The sequence below is a fragment of the Nycticebus coucang genome, chromosome 9 (genome assembly GCF_027406575.1).
Source record: "Nycticebus coucang isolate mNycCou1 chromosome 9, mNycCou1.pri, whole genome shotgun sequence".
Lineage (NCBI taxonomy): Eukaryota > Metazoa > Chordata > Mammalia > Primates > Lorisidae > Nycticebus > Nycticebus coucang.
Genome location: NC_069788.1, coordinates 9,198,899 through 9,217,409, shown reverse-complemented (window position 1 = coordinate 9,217,409; position 18,511 = coordinate 9,198,899). Strand labels below are relative to the sequence as shown.

General features: G+C 40.2%; 1 protein-coding gene and 1 non-coding gene across 5 annotated transcripts in view; both read right to left on the bottom strand.

Annotated features, from left to right (window-relative positions):
- Positions 1 to 18,511, bottom strand: part of FILIP1 (filamin A interacting protein 1) — a 321,390-nt gene that overhangs the window by 101,383 nt on the left and 201,496 nt on the right. For all 4 annotated transcript variants that reach the window (XM_053602836.1, XM_053602833.1, XM_053602834.1 and 1 more), the window contains one exon: positions 15,003 to 15,284. In XM_053602836.1, the coding sequence (XP_053458811.1) occupies positions 15,003 to 15,284 (282 nt within the window). The remainder of the gene's footprint in view (positions 1 to 15,002; positions 15,285 to 18,511) is intronic.
- On the bottom strand, positions 5,078 to 5,290 carry LOC128594965 (small nucleolar RNA U3). The gene has a single exon (XR_008382670.1). It is a non-coding gene; the product is annotated as a small nucleolar RNA U3 (small nucleolar RNA).

Sequence of the window (18,511 nt, the reverse complement as noted above, 5' to 3'; positions counted from 1 at the left end):
ACTGTGTAGGCAAGAGTGTCAGAAAACAGACCCTTGAAGAGCAACTTTAAAATCTGCATATGCTTTGACTCAGCAATTCCACTCTGGGAACGTTACCAAAGGAAACATTTGTACATGTTTGATAAGATATATGTATAATGTATCCACGCACATTGACTGCGATGGCAAAAAAAGGAGTACAGCTTAAATGTCCATCAACCGGAGACAACCATATGTGTTTAACTATCATATCCTTACAACCATGAAAAAGAACGTCAAATCTCCTTACGTACTAATAGGGATTTCCAAGGCATTTTGAGAAGGGCCTGTTTCAGAGTAGTATACAGAATATGCCCACATTTGTGTAAAAAACAAAAAAGAATATAGTATACATACATGCTGACATTGTATTCTTGTATTTTTTTATTGTTGGGGATTCATTGAGGATACAAGAAACCAGGTTACACTGATTGCATTTGTTAGGTAAAGTCCCTCTTGCAATCGTGTCTTGCCCCCAAAAGGTTTGGCACACACCAAGGCCCCACCCCCTCGCTCCTTCCCTCTCTCTGCTCTTCCTTTCCCCACCCCTCCCTCCTTCTTTCTCTCTCTGCTCTCCCTTCCCCACCCCTACCATGTCCTTAATTGATCTCATGTCAAACTTGAGTACATAGGATTCATGCTTCTCCATTCTTGTGATGCTTTACTAAGAATAATGTCTTCCACTTCCATCCAGGTTAATACGAAGGATTTAAAGTCTCCATTTTTTTAATGGCTGAATAGTATTCCATGGTATACATATACCACAGCTTGTTAATCCATTCCTGGGTTGGTGGGCATTTAGGCTGTTTCCACATTTTTGGTGATTGTAAATTGAGCTGCAATAAACAGCCTAGTACAAGTGTCCTTATGATAAAAGGATTATTTTTCCTTCTGGGTAGATGCCCAGTAATGGGATTGCAGGATCAAATGGGGGTCTAGCTTGAGTGCTTTCAGGTTTCTCCATACTTCCTTCCAAAACGGTTGTACTAGTTTGCAGTCCCACCAGCAGTGTAAAAGTGTTCCCTTCTCTCCACATCCACACCAGCATCTGCAGTTTTGGGATTTTGTGATGTGGGCCATTCTCACTGGTGTTAGATGGTGTCTCAGGGTGGTTTTGATTTGCATTTCTCTAATAGATAGGGACGATGAACATTTTTTCATATGTTTGTTAGCCATTCATCTGTCTTCTTTGGAGAAGGTTCTATTCATGTCTCTTGCCCATTGATATATGGGATTGTTGGCTTTTTTCAGCCTAAAATCTGATATGGTGATGCCCCCAGCTTTATTTTTATTACTAAGAACTGCCTTAGCTATACAGGTTTTTTTTCTGGTTCCATACAAAATGCAGAATCATTTTTTCCAAATCTTGAAAGTACAATGTTGGTATTTTGATAGGAATGGCATTGAATAGGTAGATTGCTTTGGTAAGTATAGACATTTTAACAGTGTTAATTCTTCCCAGCCATAAGCATGGTATGTTCTTCCACTTGTTAATATCCTCTGCTATTTCCTTTCTTAGGATTTAATAATTTTCTTTATAGAGGTCCTTCACCTCCTTTGTTAGGTATATTCCTAGTATTTCATTTTCATTGAGGCTATGGTGAAGGGAGTCGTGTCCTTAATTAGCCTCTCATCTTGACTGTTATTGGCGTATACAAAGGCAACTGATTTGTGGACATTGATTTTTATATCCTGAGACATTACTGTAATTTTGGATGACTTCCAAGAATCTTGTGGTTGAGTGTTTGGGGTTCCCTAAGTATAAGATCATGTCGTCAGCAAAGAGGGAGAGTATTATATTCTTTTTAAAAATTTCAACAACATGTATGTATTACTCATTCAAGATTCTAAATATTTTTAACTAAAATTTCTTTAAATATATAAATCTTACCCTGAGAATTATATTGTCATGTTTTGCTTGATTTTCAAACTGAGGTTTACTGCAGAATCAAAGCCTATCTCCATCCACACAGTTGCCTTATTTTATAATTGCGACATGATCCCTGAGCGTGTGATTACAATAAGACTCCACTTTGGAAGTGACACAGGAATGACGCTTTATGAAAAGATAAAAGAATCTCTGTACACCTGGACAGGACAGAAGTCCTCTCCCCTGAATCCCGGAAGAAACACATGAATAAGTTACAACAAATAACGGAACAAGCCTTTCCGCATTAGCCTAACGGTAGGTGTTCGTATGGAGAATTGCTTTCCTTGCCTAACAACCTTCTACTTAATGTGGAAACAACATTAAAAATACCGTAAGACAAAAATCAATGAAGAGAATCAATGCACTGTGCTCATCAGCCAACCTTGGACATGGGGGGCCTTAGTGCCTCTTACTTCAAATCGCTTGCGTTACACAAAATGAAAGAGAAAAATAAAGCTCTCAACACTTCTCTCAGTGTAAGAGAAGAAACATTCAGGGGACTACAGGTCAGATGACAGGACCACAGATGGGGGGATACAGGGAAAAATAATGCCGGAGCGGTGAGCAGGGGCTGGTCTCGCCTCTCGGGACAATACAGAGCCTCTGAGTGTTGTAAACAGAGGGAAGACTTGATTGATTCTGTATTTTAAAAGGCTAACTCTTGCTGTGATATGGAGAATTAACTAAAGAGCCACAGGCCGGTCAGAGAAGGCTGTTGCTATAAACCATGAGAAAGGTGGTGGTAGTGCCTGAAGTGGAGCCATGGTGGCAAAAATCATGTCCCTCTGTCTGTGTCAGGTCAAAGATTCTGTAGCTTACTCTTCCCCTACATTCTGTCCATTGCCTGGCCGGTATTCCTGGCCTGACACTTATTCCCTTGTCAGTTGGATCAGCTGTCAAGTGGTGGTAGATAATCATAATAAGAATGACCAGGCTGTTGATCCCATTTCTGCTACAGGTAGACAACAGCGTGATACCTGTGAATAGCATTGCGGTGTGACAGCGACACTCAGGAGGGGATGGGATCTCACACCCTATCTAACAGATGACAAAGGGAAGCCTATATCCCTCCCCCACTTGAGCACTTACAGCTCCAGAGAAAAGGAGAGGGTGTGTGATGTTCAGAACTCTCCATGTTCCACTGTTTGGTGATCCTAGAAATATCTCTGAATCAGTGTGCGCTTCCTTTTGGCAGAGGTCCTTACCGGGGTCAACTGCAGTCAGCCTACCTGGTGCCTCAAGCTGACTTATTATGCCACAGCAGTCTATGAGCAAGTCCTGTCAGATACTGCAAAGGTAATCATCTTAGGGCTCACACTTTGTACACAACATTGGACTAATCTGCACCCAAATGCTTGTCCTTTGTAAACTCAAGGCCAAGAGTTTACATTCCATTAAAGGAAAAGGCATGCACTTTTTTGTTTGTTTGTTTTGGTTTTATTTATTTATTGTTTGTTTCTTTGTTTGTTTTGGTTTTAGAGACTGTCTCACTCTGCTGCCCAGGCTAGAGTGCTATGGCCCCAGCCTGGCTCACAGCAACCTCAAATTTCTGGGCTCAAGCCATCCTCCTGCCTCAGCCCCCTGAGTAGCTGGAACTACAGGCATGCACCACACAGTGCCTGGCTAGTTTTCTTTTTCTTTTTTTTTTTTAGTAGAAACAGGGTCTCATTCTTGCTTAGGCCAAAAATCCAGCCAGCCTCTGGCCTCCACCTGCTAGAGTGCTGAGATTATGAGCTTAAGCCACCCAGACTGCACATTTTGATTATTTCAAAGCGTAGTTCATCTGGTACATTGCTTGTTTTCAGGTTTAAAAAGTTCTGTAATCAAGTATGTGTGTGTGTATTTTTTATATGTAACATACAAAGAAACATAAAGCCTATATATGTGTGTGTGTAGGTATATATATATATGTATATGTTTGTTTTTTATTCTGAGATAGCAGGAGCTACAACACGGAATCTCAGGCAAGGCACATTTAAAGTTCAAAAACAAAACCATCACTGTTCAAGGGTCACTCACTTTCACTGGTGCAAGTGTGGGTGCTGAGCCTGTGAGACTGTTCCCTACATCTGCTTAGGAACATAGAAACCTTTCTTTATTGCTGATCTTCTCACAAATTAGCTTATCCTCATTGCACTATGGATTTGCAAGTGTGCTTTTATTATTACTATTTTTAAAGAGCAGGGGGAGGGTGACCACTAAAATTTGTGCACATTGCTTTATGTTTCCTCTCAGGCCCCTGGTCAGGAAATGTTTCACATCGTAGTCAGTATTCCTAGAGATTAAGGGCTGCTGTTTGGAAAGGTCAGCAGAAGTCCTTTCCTGTCAGTACAAATAGCCACACTGTTGAAGCACAAGGATGTGTCCACGGATAGGACTGCGTGGCAGCTGAAAGGACCCAATGACGGTGCTCTTTGTTAATGAAAGTTTACGTCCTTTCTTTTGATTATGCACTAATATCACAGCAAACGGATTTTAACAATTGTCATCAAAGCCCTGCTTTCTCTCTTCAATAAAGTTTGGATAAAAATATTCCTCTGTTGAAAGCCATATGACATGAGTCTCCTTGACACTTGTTTGAAACTGGTCTATTAAAGTGCCTTTCTTGGTGCTTAGAAAGTCAAACTTCAAATCCCAGCTGGGCCAGTGAACTTGGCAAAGAAAGACATTCCGTCTCCTTTGCACTTGTAACCCCACCTGGCAAACTCAAAGATGCCACAGCTCACGCAAGGTTCAGAACAAACCCTCCATCACTGCAGCACCAGGAGGACTCCTGAGGATCACTTGGGCCAAAGAGAGGGGCCATCGCGGGGAAGAAAATACCTAAGGAAGGGCCATTCCTTATCTACCAAGTCTTTGCCCAATGATGTTCAAGAGTGTCGACAGAACTGTTCAGAAGACAGACAGGAATTAAAAAAGAGGTTAAAGACTGCTCCAGGCATCTGCAAACATGTCAAGGTGCTGAGAGTGGTGAGTGGTGTGGCACAGCGACATTCTCACTAATTTGGGCACCGTCAGTTTATGTCCACCATGGTCTGGACATGCTGCTCTGCATTTATTCTTAAAAACATTTAATAACTGTAAAAAAACAGTTTTATTTGAAGTCATAGTATAAACCAGAAGGATGCATCAGACTGCGTTCTGTCCTTACTCTCCCCAAAGGAAGAGAAGAAGGACCATCGATGGCAAACGGTAGTGGCAATGACCCAGCAGCAAGAGCCGGTCTCACGCCCGGGAGAGAAAGCTGAGTCCCCCCCACCGAGGTTTTCACAGGTCTCTGCACGTTCAGAGAAACTTTCCCTAGTAACAGACTATAAAAACAATCCCTGAAAGTATAGTCTTTTTCTTTACTTTTCGATGCTTTAAATTGCCAATTTGTCGACGGCCTTGGCCTAAGTCACGACTTGTCATTACAAGTGATTTCTATTGTCTACGTTGTTAAAATGCTACAGAGAAAAGTGAAGAGCAAGACGCAGCTGGTGGGTGATGCAGACCTTTCAAGGGAAACTAAACTTCAACTCAAGCTGTGATTTAGAGACCAGCAAAGTCATCCCAAGTTTCGTAAACTTCAACATTTGTTGTTTTGTATGGGGAAAAATCCTGCTGACAAATAATTGCTATTTCTTCTCGGCTGTGGAATAGGATTCTCTTTTCAGTTTGAGTTTGCTCTTCTGCTTGGCTGCTAAAACGAGACTAGTACTTTAGCCTTCTGGCATACAATAGGCCCTGTATGCATGTGTGTTGATTTGAAGTGACTCGAAATCACTAGCTTTCAGTCTGTAGCACAAAGTAGAATTATTAAAAAGCAAAACAGTGTGATACCTCAGTTTGGGGGGAGAGAGCCCTGGCTTTGGGATCAGAAAGGTCTGGCCCCCTGTACAAGGAAGTGCTCTTGGGGGAGTTTACTTATACCCTCTGAACCTCTGTTTATTCTTCATCTAACTTCTTGAGTTATTGTGATTTTTAAATAAAATAATGACAACCCTGGCATACATGAGGCAGCACAGGAAGGAGAAGTATAAACAACTATTATTTTTCTTTTACCATTTCCTATCTTTTTTGTAACTTTGTACACATATTATGGAAAAGTTATAAACATGCCAAAGTAAACGGAAGAATCGAAGGAGCCACCTATCTACCTCTCCGTATACTTTTTTTGTGAGGAGGAACTGAAGCATTTTAAAGGAAAATTCCAGGCATCCTCTCATTTCACCTAGGACTCAAGAGATCATGTTCTCAGGGCAGGGTTCCAGCTGGTCCCTAGCTGGGAGACATCTCTGCCACTAAAGTTGGCCTAACACATCCAAGGAGAAAATACATTAAGAGATTCCAGGATGGGTACCGTGAAAAAAACCCAGAGTGTTGACCATGACTTGACGCTTCCTTAGAACATCCCCACATTGGTCATTATGCTGAAGGTTCTGTCAAACCCAAACCTCTGGATTTAACACATAATTCTTAAAAAAAAAAATAATAAACTAGTAATCTTTTTTTATTTCAGAAAATAAAACCCTTTTTATTAACCAATAAGTAATTTTCAAAAAGCATTTATCAAAGTGCTTTATAGACATTGTCTATCCCTCAAGAAGTTTGTGATTTAAAATAGGTTTGTTTGTTTTTTGTTTGTTTTTGATCTGACTCTCAAGCTGTCACCCCAGGTAGAGTTCCATGGCGTCACAGCTCACAGCAACCTCAAACTCTTGGGCTTAAGTGATTCTCTTGCCTCAGCCTCCCAAGTAGCTGGGACTGCAGCCACCCACCACAACGCCCTGCTATTTGGGGGTTGTAGTTGTCATTGTTGTTTGGCGGGCCTGAGCCAGTTTCAAACCCACCACCTTGGTGTATGTGGCCAGAGCCCTAGCCGCTGAGCTATAGGCACCAAGCCTTAAAATACTTCTTAAAAAGAAAGACACGGACAAGTAGAAGTCTTGTTAAAAATAGTCAAACGATGCAGAAAAGTTAGAGATAACTCTACCTATGTGAGGATCTAGGGACCTGAAGTGGATAAAGGAAAAAAAGAGAAACAAACGTGTAGTCAGAGGAAGATCAGAAGAAAGGGACCCAAACATTTTATGTCCAGATTCCTGGGGGTTAGGTGGAGACCTTTCTGGAGCTTCTATCAGTCTAGCTCCCTGTACATGGAAAGTTTCCAGGCCTCCTCCTCCTAAGCTGGTGATGCAAACCATAGGGACTGGAGAGAGGGAGATTCAGGCTCAGGGAGAAGGGCAGGAGCTGAGTCAGTCAGTCTGGGAAGGCCGTAGGATCACATCAACAGAACGAGCCTTGACAAAAAGGGAAACTTTACTCTTAGGGAAGCGGGACAGGGAGGAAGGCCAGGCAATGAATGGAGGCTTCTGCTTGGAGAGAAGCTGAGGCTTCAACCTCCCAGGCAAAATATATCTACTCCAAATCATCTGTGGGGGCCAAAGAGACCAAGGGTAGGGCTGAGGATTATGAGAAGGGAAGTCTACATTTAACATCTGCAAAGCTTTTAAATGTCCCTTTCCAAAAAAAAAAAAAAAAAAAAAAAAACAGTCTTTCCCTGTCCCTATTATTCCTCATATACGCCTCTTTCTCTATCCATGAGCTTGTCAAAAGAGGAGTTTGCCTGAGCACTTCTGGACACCAGCAGTCCACTGTCAACCCTCTCCATCCCTTTGAAACCACATCCTCCCCAGGCCAACCACCCTCCAGCTCAGCAGCAGCCTGGAGAACTATAAATGTCTTCTTCTTAAACATCTCTCCTCCCTCTGATCTGTGATGCAACAGGTTCTTTCCCAGCCTTTTCTCTTTAACCACATCTTCTTTTCCTCTTTGATCAGTTCTCTGAGCCCATCCTTATGCATAGGTCGGCTCTAAAAGTGTCTTGGTTTTAATTTTTCCTCTTATCCTCTGTCCTTTGGCTTCAGATGTGTGCCCTGTTTGTTTGCTCTGTATTCATGCTGGTCGATACAGTAGCCACCAGCCTCATGCGTCCACTGATATTTAGATTAATTAACATTAAATAAAATTAAAATTCTGTTTCTCAGCCTAATGAAATTTCAAGTGTTCACAAACGACATATGGCTAGTAATTAGACATAGGGACAGGGTGTATATACATATATATATATATATATATATATATATATATATATATATATATATATACCACTTCCTTCTTCAAAGAAAGTTCTACTGGATAGCACAGGTCTGGACTGTACCTCCTCCCTGAGCTTCAGATCTGGCGACATTCTCCCTGGCATCTCTCTTGGAAGTCCTTCTGAAATCACAGACTCATACCCCAAGTCCTGCTCCATCCAGCATACATTCTCATAACATGTGTCTGTACAAACTCCAATTTTATTTGAAAATGGCTCCATGTATGTGACAAGAGCACACACACAGTGATTGGGAAATATTTACACAGATATATCAGATACAGTTGTGTTTACTGAAGTAATGGAGACCCCTTTCACAAGAAAAGTATAGGCTCCAGCCATTTGGGGGAAATCTCCTTCTTTCACATATAACCCGAGTCTGTAGTACTTTTTCATGTCCAGAATCCCTTAAAATAATAAAAAGATTTTATGAGATTTTACTTTAATAGTTTTTTTTCTATTTCTTGATGAAACTCTTAAGTTCTCTTCTGTAATGCCAGTGGGCACATTAACTCTCACTGCAGAGAAGCCAACTTTCTGATTCCATTAGGAGCACTGAAAGTATTATGGCTGAGACAATGAAACTCGGACGCCAAAGCTCTTTGCCAAAATACTGACAATACTACTGGACACACGAGATTCTGAAACATAATATGCAGCAAAGAATAAGATCTGGTCCTGATTTTAATCAGAAAGCAACCTGTCTCTCTATTGCCTCCTAAACTTAGCAAAGACATACCCTTCTCAGCACGCTGACTGTTTTGGTGGTGTGAGGTTTCACTGGGCAGCCTTGCTCAGGGTGACCTCAGCCTGAGATTCTAAAGATGGAGCATATTAAGTGCAGGTGAGTCATCAATTTAAAAAACCATAGAGCGTAACTGAAAGCCTCATTCTTCAGAAGCACAGGGATTCTACTGGAGGCCTTCCCATGTGACAAATGGAATTCATTCAGGAAAAAGAAAAGCCATCTTTAAAGTAGAAGTGATCAATGGCACCCCTGTAGGATAAGCCTATTGTGCTTGGATGAGCTGGGTAATTCCATCTGAACCAATTATCACCATCCCCACTGGGTCAGGACATCTCTTATTAAAGATGACAGAAAAGTGGAATCATACTATTGTAGTCAGAACACTGCTGTAAATACTTGTGACCATTACTGTTGATTGAATAATATTATACATAATGACATTTTTACTTTGTGTAGTTCAAAGTGTTTTGCAGACATTAAAATACTAATCGTATGACTGTTTCATAGGGCATATAAATATTAGGCCGTTCTGAGATTACTCATCCATTGCCAGTAGACTGACAATGACAGGCCGAGCCCTTTTTTTAGATACAATAATAAAGGCCAGGGAAGAAGCACAAGACAAAGCTTCTTTCAGGAAATGGTTCTGGACAACAAGATATAAGCACATGAATTTGGGAATGTGTCTGTATGAGATGCTGCGGTTCACACTTTTACCAAAATAATGTAGTATTTCGCAGCAGAAGAGAGGCAAGTGTGGGGAGCACGAAGTTAGAAAAGTCTTCGGACAGGAGGTGAGGCTTCAGGAATAGTGACTGAAGTGGGGGGGCTGTACGGATCCTCACACATTCTGAGTCTTTGGGGGAAGGGGATCTTTTATTTGTCGTCTCCAAATAGAGGCTGATATGCTATGGATCTTTGTCCCCTCTAAATCTCATGCGGAAATCTGATCCCTGGTGTTGGAGATGGGAAGTGTTTGGGTCAGGGGGACAGACCCTTCCTGACTGGCTTGGGGCCTCCTTGCAGTGATGAGGGAGCTCCTGCTCTATTAGTTCACACTAGAGCTGGCTGCTTAAAAGAGCTGGGCACCCCCTTCTCTCTCCTGCTTGCTCACCAGGTGACACACCCGTTCCCCCTTCTCCTTCCACCCCAATCAGAAGCCCCTGAAGCTCTCAGCAGAAGCAGATGATGCTGGCACCATCTGCAGTTGCTACAGCCTGCAGAACTGTGGGCCAAATAAGATTCTTCTCTTTATGAATTACTCAGCCTCAGTTTTCCTTATAGCAATGCAAAGTGGAGTAAGAGGCAGTAGTTTTACCTTCACCGAACACTTCTTCACAAAAGCCAGACGACCCTCTGATGAACCTGGCCCAGACCTTCCCAACCTGTGTTTGATCCTGCTCAGGCTGTTCCCTGAGCTCATTTGCACCTGTACATCCACAGCCTGCCCATTCTTCAAGGTCCAAGTTTTTAAGGAAGCTTCCACTCGCCTTCTGAGATAGTCAGAATCTTTCCTTCCCTTGCACTTGTGTGATTTGGGTTGCATTTACCCTACAGCATAGTCATTCCTGTATATTCCCATCTCTCCTCCCAGGTCATAAGTCCTTTCACTTTGACTGCTGCAATTAATACATGTACCTAGTAGCTAAAACTACACTTGGCACAAAGCAGGATCTCATCACATTTTAGTTATACGTATTATGTATCTTTGCATCCCTTAGACCTCTCACATAATAATGTTTCTTAAATATTGCAAGAGCAATCAATTTTGAATAAATTAATTATTAATTAATGAAAACCCTAATAAAGAATGAATTCTCTCGGTGAGAAAGAAGTATAGATAAAAGGCTCACCTATGGCAGGTGGGAGACAAGGAAAGAGAAATCAGTGAATGATATGAAAATATTTAGGAACCCCAAAAGAATGTGTTTATGGGGCAGGAGGTTACGGAATAGAGGGGGCTTCTAACAATCCACACACATATTATCTACCTCATAGCTTATCTTTGAAACACACCATCTTTTTCTGCCAGTCTTAAAGTGCCAGTGACTGTGTCCTTGACTTAGCCTGGAGAACACCAAAGCCAAATGGAACAGTGGGCATTACCTAGTTTCATTACCTGGTTTCTCTGTGCTTCCTCTAGGACGGGTAGAAGACACTAACTATAATGATAAAGGGGAAAATTATGAAACCCAACTTGAGGTTTTTATTTTTTTCTAAAATACATTCAAGTGAATATATCAAGGGAATTTGCTATATTAAATGGCTTAATCTTTTTGCATTAAAAAAAAGAATTAATTTGTGCCTTGTTCTTGAAACATTTTACAAGAATATCCTTTTGCCAAGGCTTCTGTGTGATGGTTTTTTGATGTGAATGCCGTTTCTTTTGAACTTTTGTCATTTTTAAGACAGCCAAGTTGACTAGCTTTTTTAAAGTGCTATTTTTGGACAAATACAAGGAGAAACTAATCATGGTGCCCAAGTGATGGCCCGGAAGTATTATTTCATTACTTTTGGTTTAGTCTGGGAAATACGTAACCAGTTTTTCACCCAGAGAGTAAAAATGTTCCAGTTTATTAGAAAGTACTTGTTATTGGAAGCCATCAGTGACAGACGTGTAATAATAGAAACCACCTCAGCTACTTCTGTGCAGGCAATGCTGGCCTGTTGTCATGCTGAGGCACCAGGCCTGCATTTGCTGTGGTGTGGCTTGAAAAGTCTCCAAGGCGTCCCTCTCCAAGACAAGGCTCACGGCATTGCTGGTTCTGAACAAGACACCTTAAAATGCAAAAATCTCTAGGAGGGGTAACTCCATTGCTAATACACATCCATTAATGGTACATTTCAAGAGTTCATAAGATACCTAGATTGGTGAACAAAATAGCAAATTTGCCGATGTTGTGAAGAGCCAACACCAACATTGAATGCTGTCTGTAGTGTTGATTCAACAAATTACCATAGATCACTCAACAGATTCCGAAAGTGATAGGATCCTGGTGTACCAGAAAATGCATGGAATTATCCACAGTGTCCAAGATGCTGAAGATGGAGACAATGAGACAGATCAAAAGGGAGTCTGAGAAGGGGAAAATTGGCATAAAAAGCCTGAAAGAGCCTCCATCTCCTCCTGTTCCCCGAATCACTTCCAAGGTAGACTTGATCTTGCTCTCGTCTCCCCAATACCACAGGCCCTTTTCTCTGTGAGTCAGTCCCCCAAAGACTGCACCACCCACAGAGCAGTGAATGAGGCCCCCGGAGCTGCACAGGGCCCAGCCTGCACGGCCACATGGCATCCCCACCTTCCCCATTTTTCTCACTATGTAAACGGCACCAAACTTCAAGGCTCAGATCCCTTTCTGTGTCCCTGATGTGAAAGAAACTTTCCTCAATTTCTTTTACCTAAGATGTCTCATCATTTCACAAAATGGTTTTGGCTCATGAGTTTACAATGTTAAATCTACTTGTAAAGGAAATTCTGGAGGCCAAGAATACATACATAAATAGTTCTGGAGCCCAGGAGTTCTGAGTTCTTTGAATGTCCTCAGAACGTAAGTGACATAATAGGAAAGACCTTGGACCGAGAAATGGGGAATTTGCCTCTGAAGCAACCTTAATTAAATTTCTGTATGACCGCAGGGAAAGACACCTAAACTGTGTGTCACTTTCACATTTGTAACATAAAGGAGGTGAAGGGCGGCGCCTGTGGCTCAAAGGGGTAGGGTGCCGGCCCCATATGCCAGAGGTGGTGGGTTCAAACCCAGCCCTGGCCAAAAAAAAAAACATAAAGGAGGTGAAGTAGATAAGTCACCTCAAAGGTGCCCAACAGGTCCAGTATTTATAGAATCTTGGAACACCATCCCCACAGTAAAAACGTTGAGTCACTTACAGTCACCCTATAAAGGGACAACCAGTGGCTTTCAGGAACCCAGGAAACAACCCATCAAATGCTCCTTATGTGTCACTATATGTCAAGCCACTTGTATGAGGGTAGTTCTCCTCACAAGGCATATTCCTGCCTCTCATTCCAATATCAGCTCTTCAGATGCATTTTTCCCCCTTTTCTCTAGTTTAGGAACCATAGCACATAGCTGTCATATTTTCACCAGCCCACTCCCATTTGCTAATGACAACTGCCTCCAATTTCAGCTGCCACACCCCACCCTCATCTACGACAATACTAACAGAGTACCTTCTACAAGAATACGTATCTACAGCTCTAAATATAGAAACATTCTCATTTTAACAAATCTAAAAATATAAAATTTGTGTTTATTACTTCATATACCTTGTACATCGTACTTACGCATACCTACATACATATCTATAGGACAGATTATTTGTTTTGCACATGAACGCACCATGGAATTTCTTAAAATACCAGGTCCTTCATTTCTCTCTCTCCTCACCAACTGCCCCTCAAATGATGTCTTACATGTTTTACTTATTTATAGATGTTCAAAAATATGTCTATTGTATAAAGTGGGTATCTTGTATTCATAAAAATTAATGAAAATCAGAAATGCACTTCTTTGGAGTCAGAAATTCTGACTAATTTCTTTGATGTCTCAGGTGTGAAGTTTATATTTTGCATAGCTGGGACATGAAACTATATATAACAACATTATGAAAATAGAAGCCACAAGAATCTCTTCCAGAGTCCACCATGATATGATGCCTTCTATAAAAATTGGAGTCTGCAAGAGCGCCTGACTTCATAAGAGAAGTGACTGACGGTGCTGCTTTGAGAAGGTTTCCAAGGCTCTTAAGAGACAAACCTTTGCTCAGGTCAGTAGGTGTTGGCTGAGGCATCTTAAAAAGATGAAGTAATTCTGCCTCCTTGCACAATAAATGTTAATAGACAAAATACTAACCACATTTCTGGGAGTGGTGAAGCTATTTTTAGTAATGGTGGCACTCTGGAAAATTTCATCTTTTGCTGTGAAATGCTAATGTAATTTTTCTCAGTTTGCAAGTGGTAAACTCAATCATGTTTGTTGTTTTCTTAAATTTGACTTTTGTTTCCATTCCTCTTTACCCCAGGGGTTCCTTATCTGTAGGCACACAGAGGAGAACAGGAACAGAGTGGCCCACCCTACTTTAGGGTAGGTTGCAAATTACCTCTTTGATGCTAACAGCACCAGTAAGTCAACAAAGGTTTTGTTTCATCCAATTGTTAGTATTCCCTTAGAGGCTCATACAAGTTAAGAACCTAACAAAAAGGAAAATAGCAACTGCACTCTTAAGTCATCCTCTTTTCAAAAAACCCCACAGAACGTTATTGTTTTTCTACTTCCAGAAATACAATCAGTTGGGGCTCAGAAACTCAGAAGAACCCCACTGTCTCCTGGATCCCTAAAAACATAAACTTAGTGGGAAAGATCTAGCTCATGACAACTAAATAAAGCTGGGGGGCAGAGGCAGAGGAAAGAGCACTGGATCAAGAGTCAGGAGACCTGAGATGGGATCTGGACAAACCATTTAACCCTTCTGGCCTCAGTTTCTTCATTTATAAAACACAGATAATGATACCCATACTTGTGTTGTGATCCTAGGAGATGATAAACTTGAACATGCTTAGGATACTATTAGGTTCTTCATAATGCAATGTTTTGCTTATTCATGTACATCTCAATCTTGTGCCATTATAGAAAATTGAGGCTAAATGTTACCAAAAAATGCGAAAAGACTGGGTAAGAAAGTTGGTTCAGTGAAGACTTCTTTCTCTACCCCTCTCCCTTTCTCAGTACTTCTCTCTCTTTTATTCTACCTTCTAGAAAAAAACAAAAGTAGCAATTGACCTTAACTCTTCCTTCGCATAATCATTACTTTTCTACATTTTTCAACCACAGTCAATATCAAAATCAGATAATTGATTACCTACTAAATGTAGTAAATTATCATCAAAATCATATCAATAAGAAATGTTCTGCTTCTAGAGAAGCTTAAAGTTCGAACTGGCACCTTTTTGTTTATCAGATATTTTATTTGATTTAACAAATATTTATCTACTGCAAACTTGTGCCAGACACAGGGATTTAGAAATGAACAAGGAAGACTTATGTCCTTCCCCCGTGAAGTTCACAGTGCGGAGGAGGGATAGATTCACAGTGTCTTAGTTTATAGTTTAGGAACTAGAGACTCCAGTTGCTGAGAAAGCCCAACTCTACCTGCAGCTCCCCTTCCATTATACTGAGCAGCCGGACGAGGTCTTCCTTGGATAACTCCAGGGATTTCTTAGTCTTCCGTTCACTTTCCCCAGAAGTTTTTAGATGTCGTTTGACAGTTCCTGAGGCCGTGACATCCTCCTCCTTCTTATTTGATTTGTTCTTCTTTTTTGCATCTTCTGAGAGGCTTTTATCACCAGCATTGCTGATGATGGAGGACTTGGGGCAGGAGATATGCCCATTAGATGAACTTTCACCTCCTTGGTTTCGGGATCTCATTCCCACCTACAATACGTGAAAAAAGACAAGATATCTGTTGTCACCGAATTCATTTTCGCCTAAATACTTAGAAACTTATGCAGTACTACAACATAACCAAAAAAGAAAAACCAAATACATATCATTAAAATCCCCAGGAAACCCTTCCAATGGTCTTTGGGGGAAAAAAATGAAACACGATTCTAACACAATAAACACCTTGAGTCCGGTGATCAGGACCAACCTCAGCAAGTGCTCAGTGATGTTAAGAGTGGGTATCTTTGATGCTGTACGATAAGAAGGGCACTTTATCTTTGTGGTCTTTCTCCCCAAAACATCATATACTAGTCTAATAATGAGATGCCAGACAGATCCCAATTAAAAGACATTTTACAAAATTCCTAAGCAGAAATCTTTAAAAATGTCAAGATCATCTTCCATTTGATCTCACAATCCCATTATAGGTATCTACCCAGAAGAACAAAAATCATTTTACTACAAGGACATTTGCACCAGAATGTTTATTGCAGCTCAATTCACAATTGCCAAGTTGTGGAAGCAACCAAAGTGCCCATCAACCCATGAATGGATTAACAAACTGTGGCATATCTATACCATGGAATACTATTCAGACATAAGAAAAGATGGAAACTTTACATGTTTTGTTTACCTGGATGGAGTTGAAACATATTTTTCTTAGTAAAGTATCTCTAAAATGGCAGGGGGGAGTATCCAATGTACTCAGTACCAATATAAAACCAATATACAGTATAAACAACTATACACTCATTGAAGAAAAAGAAAAAACACAAGTATAGTCTCCCAAGAGGGAAGAGAGAGGAGAAAGAAGAGGGGAGGGTTATTGGCGGGATCTCACCTAACGTGCACAGTGTGACGGTGTTCAGCACGACCCCTGATTGAAGGGCTCTACTATAACTTGAACTTTACCTTAGAATTGAAAACAATGTAACCTAAACATTTGTACCCTCATATCCGAAATAGTTATTTTTTTTAAAAAGTTTCAAAATCATCAAAAACAAGAAAACCTGAAAAACAGTTGCAGCCAAGAGGAGCCTAAGGAAAAAGTATAGCTAAATGTGATTCCTGGATGGAATCTTGGAACAAAGAAAAAAGAATAAGGAAAAACTTAAGAAATCTGAGTAAAGCACAGATTTCAGTCAATAATAAGTTTTCAACATTGGTTATTAACTATAATAAATGTACCATACTAACATAAAATGTTAATTATAAAGACACTGGGTGTAGGGCCTATGAGAACCTCCTGTCTTATCTTTGCAATAATCCTGTGGATCTGAAACTGTGCTAAAATACAAAGCTTATTTATCAGAAAATTCAAACCTCAAACCCTGCCAGGAACAAATTGGATGTTACAATGTGCAGAAAAATCCACCTAGGGTGGAGGGGGTTTGAGTGGAAAGAGGAAAAGGGGAGAGCAAAGGGAAGAAGATGATGGTTTAATTTTAAATAATATGGAATTCTATTTTTCCAGAGCTTATTTTTCAAAATCTAGTCTTTTTATGTCAGTAATTTCCAGTAATAAGAGCACAAAGAATTGGGAGAAAATACATCAATTTCAGAATCAAAAGTCTAAACAGTATTTTGAGGTAAAAATAGAGGAAAAAGCCAAAGCAGCAGCCAAGATACGAACTTGTCCCACGGGAAGCATGTTCAAGTCACAACATGATAAATGCCCCACGGATTCTGTCAGTCTCTGAGCAAAAGAGCTCAACCAACAGGTGCGTTACAAACAAACACACTGACTCAAAGGCCAGGGCTCAAGGGCTCTGAGAAGAGCTCCCATATCCTGGGGGCTGTACTATAAAGTTTGCCTAAATCATCACTATAGTAGTTTAGCTCATGGCCTTATTTCAAACTTACACTATTAATAGCCCTTTCTCTAAACAGCTAAGCAACAAGATTTTTATTATTCATTCTAGATAAAACACAGGGATTTTGCTATCTGAAAGTAAATTTCCTTTATAAACCCAACCATACTTAAGAAACTAAAGGAATTTTTATTTAAAAAAATTAGGTTTATAATAAAAAAAAATAAGTACAGTGTGATGTTTCCTTTCAGATAGTGAATATTCGATTCTTCCAAGGAATCTTGAAATCTATTCTCATGCTCCTTTGTGAACTGAACTATTACAACCAAATGGACTCTTTTTATGCGTTGTGAACTTTCTGCAGCACCCTAACTTTGAACAACATAAACCCAAGGAATGGCCTTTGACACAAGGCACCCTGTTTTCTGGTTCACTCAGTGACTAGTTCTCAATTTTAGAGCATCTTTTGTGCTTCCCTGAAGAACAAAGAATAGCTGTTTGTTTGTAACAGAAGCCAGAGCATGTTAAAGCAGACCTACTGTTTCATAGCTTATTTCTGAGCAGAATGGGCTGACTTAAGTTCCAAGCCAAAAACAAAACAAAACAAAACAAAAGACAGAGAGAGATGATGATGAATAGAGTTTCAAATTTAACTCATGACCTGTTACACATCACGGCTAAGACCCATGGGGTTCCCAAGTTGAACTGTGATTTCTTACCACTCCGTACCACATGTGAATTCCTTTTATCTGAAATAACTTTCTCTATAAGATCTTAAGGTTTTTTTTTTTTGAGATTATGCATCAACTATTGATTTGATTTCAATTTCAATTATGAGTTAATGGGGATCCCAGACAATAGTCCCCACAGCACAGCCACTGAGGAGGTGATGTTTTAAACTTCATCATCACAGCCTGAATTTTGCATAGTGTTCGTATTTGACTGTATCATGTAATTAATTATGCCTTATCTTCCTGAATCTTCTACATCATTTATAGGCTAAAAGCATTAGGATATTCCCAAGAAAGAATGAGTGCAATAACTATCTGTGCGATACAGGCATGTACCCAATCATGATGACAATTGCAAACGTACAGAAAGTGGAGTTTTTAGTACCCACTTTCTTTATGTGTAGTTCTTTCTAAAAAATTTAGTCTGAAATCAATGTTTTTAAATAAAATACAATGTTTTAAATAAAATAAAATGTTTTTAAATAAATGTTTTAAATAAATTTCATTATAGTATTATGGTAATGACTTTCATAGAAAAAACACATTTTAGAATTATCGAATTATCTTATATCATTTATCAAGTTAAAAACTTGAGTTTCCTGTTCCCTTCCACATTAATTCACTTTGGCTATTGGAAAAATCTCACGTGGCAGACCCGTGTTGTTAATTATGTCTT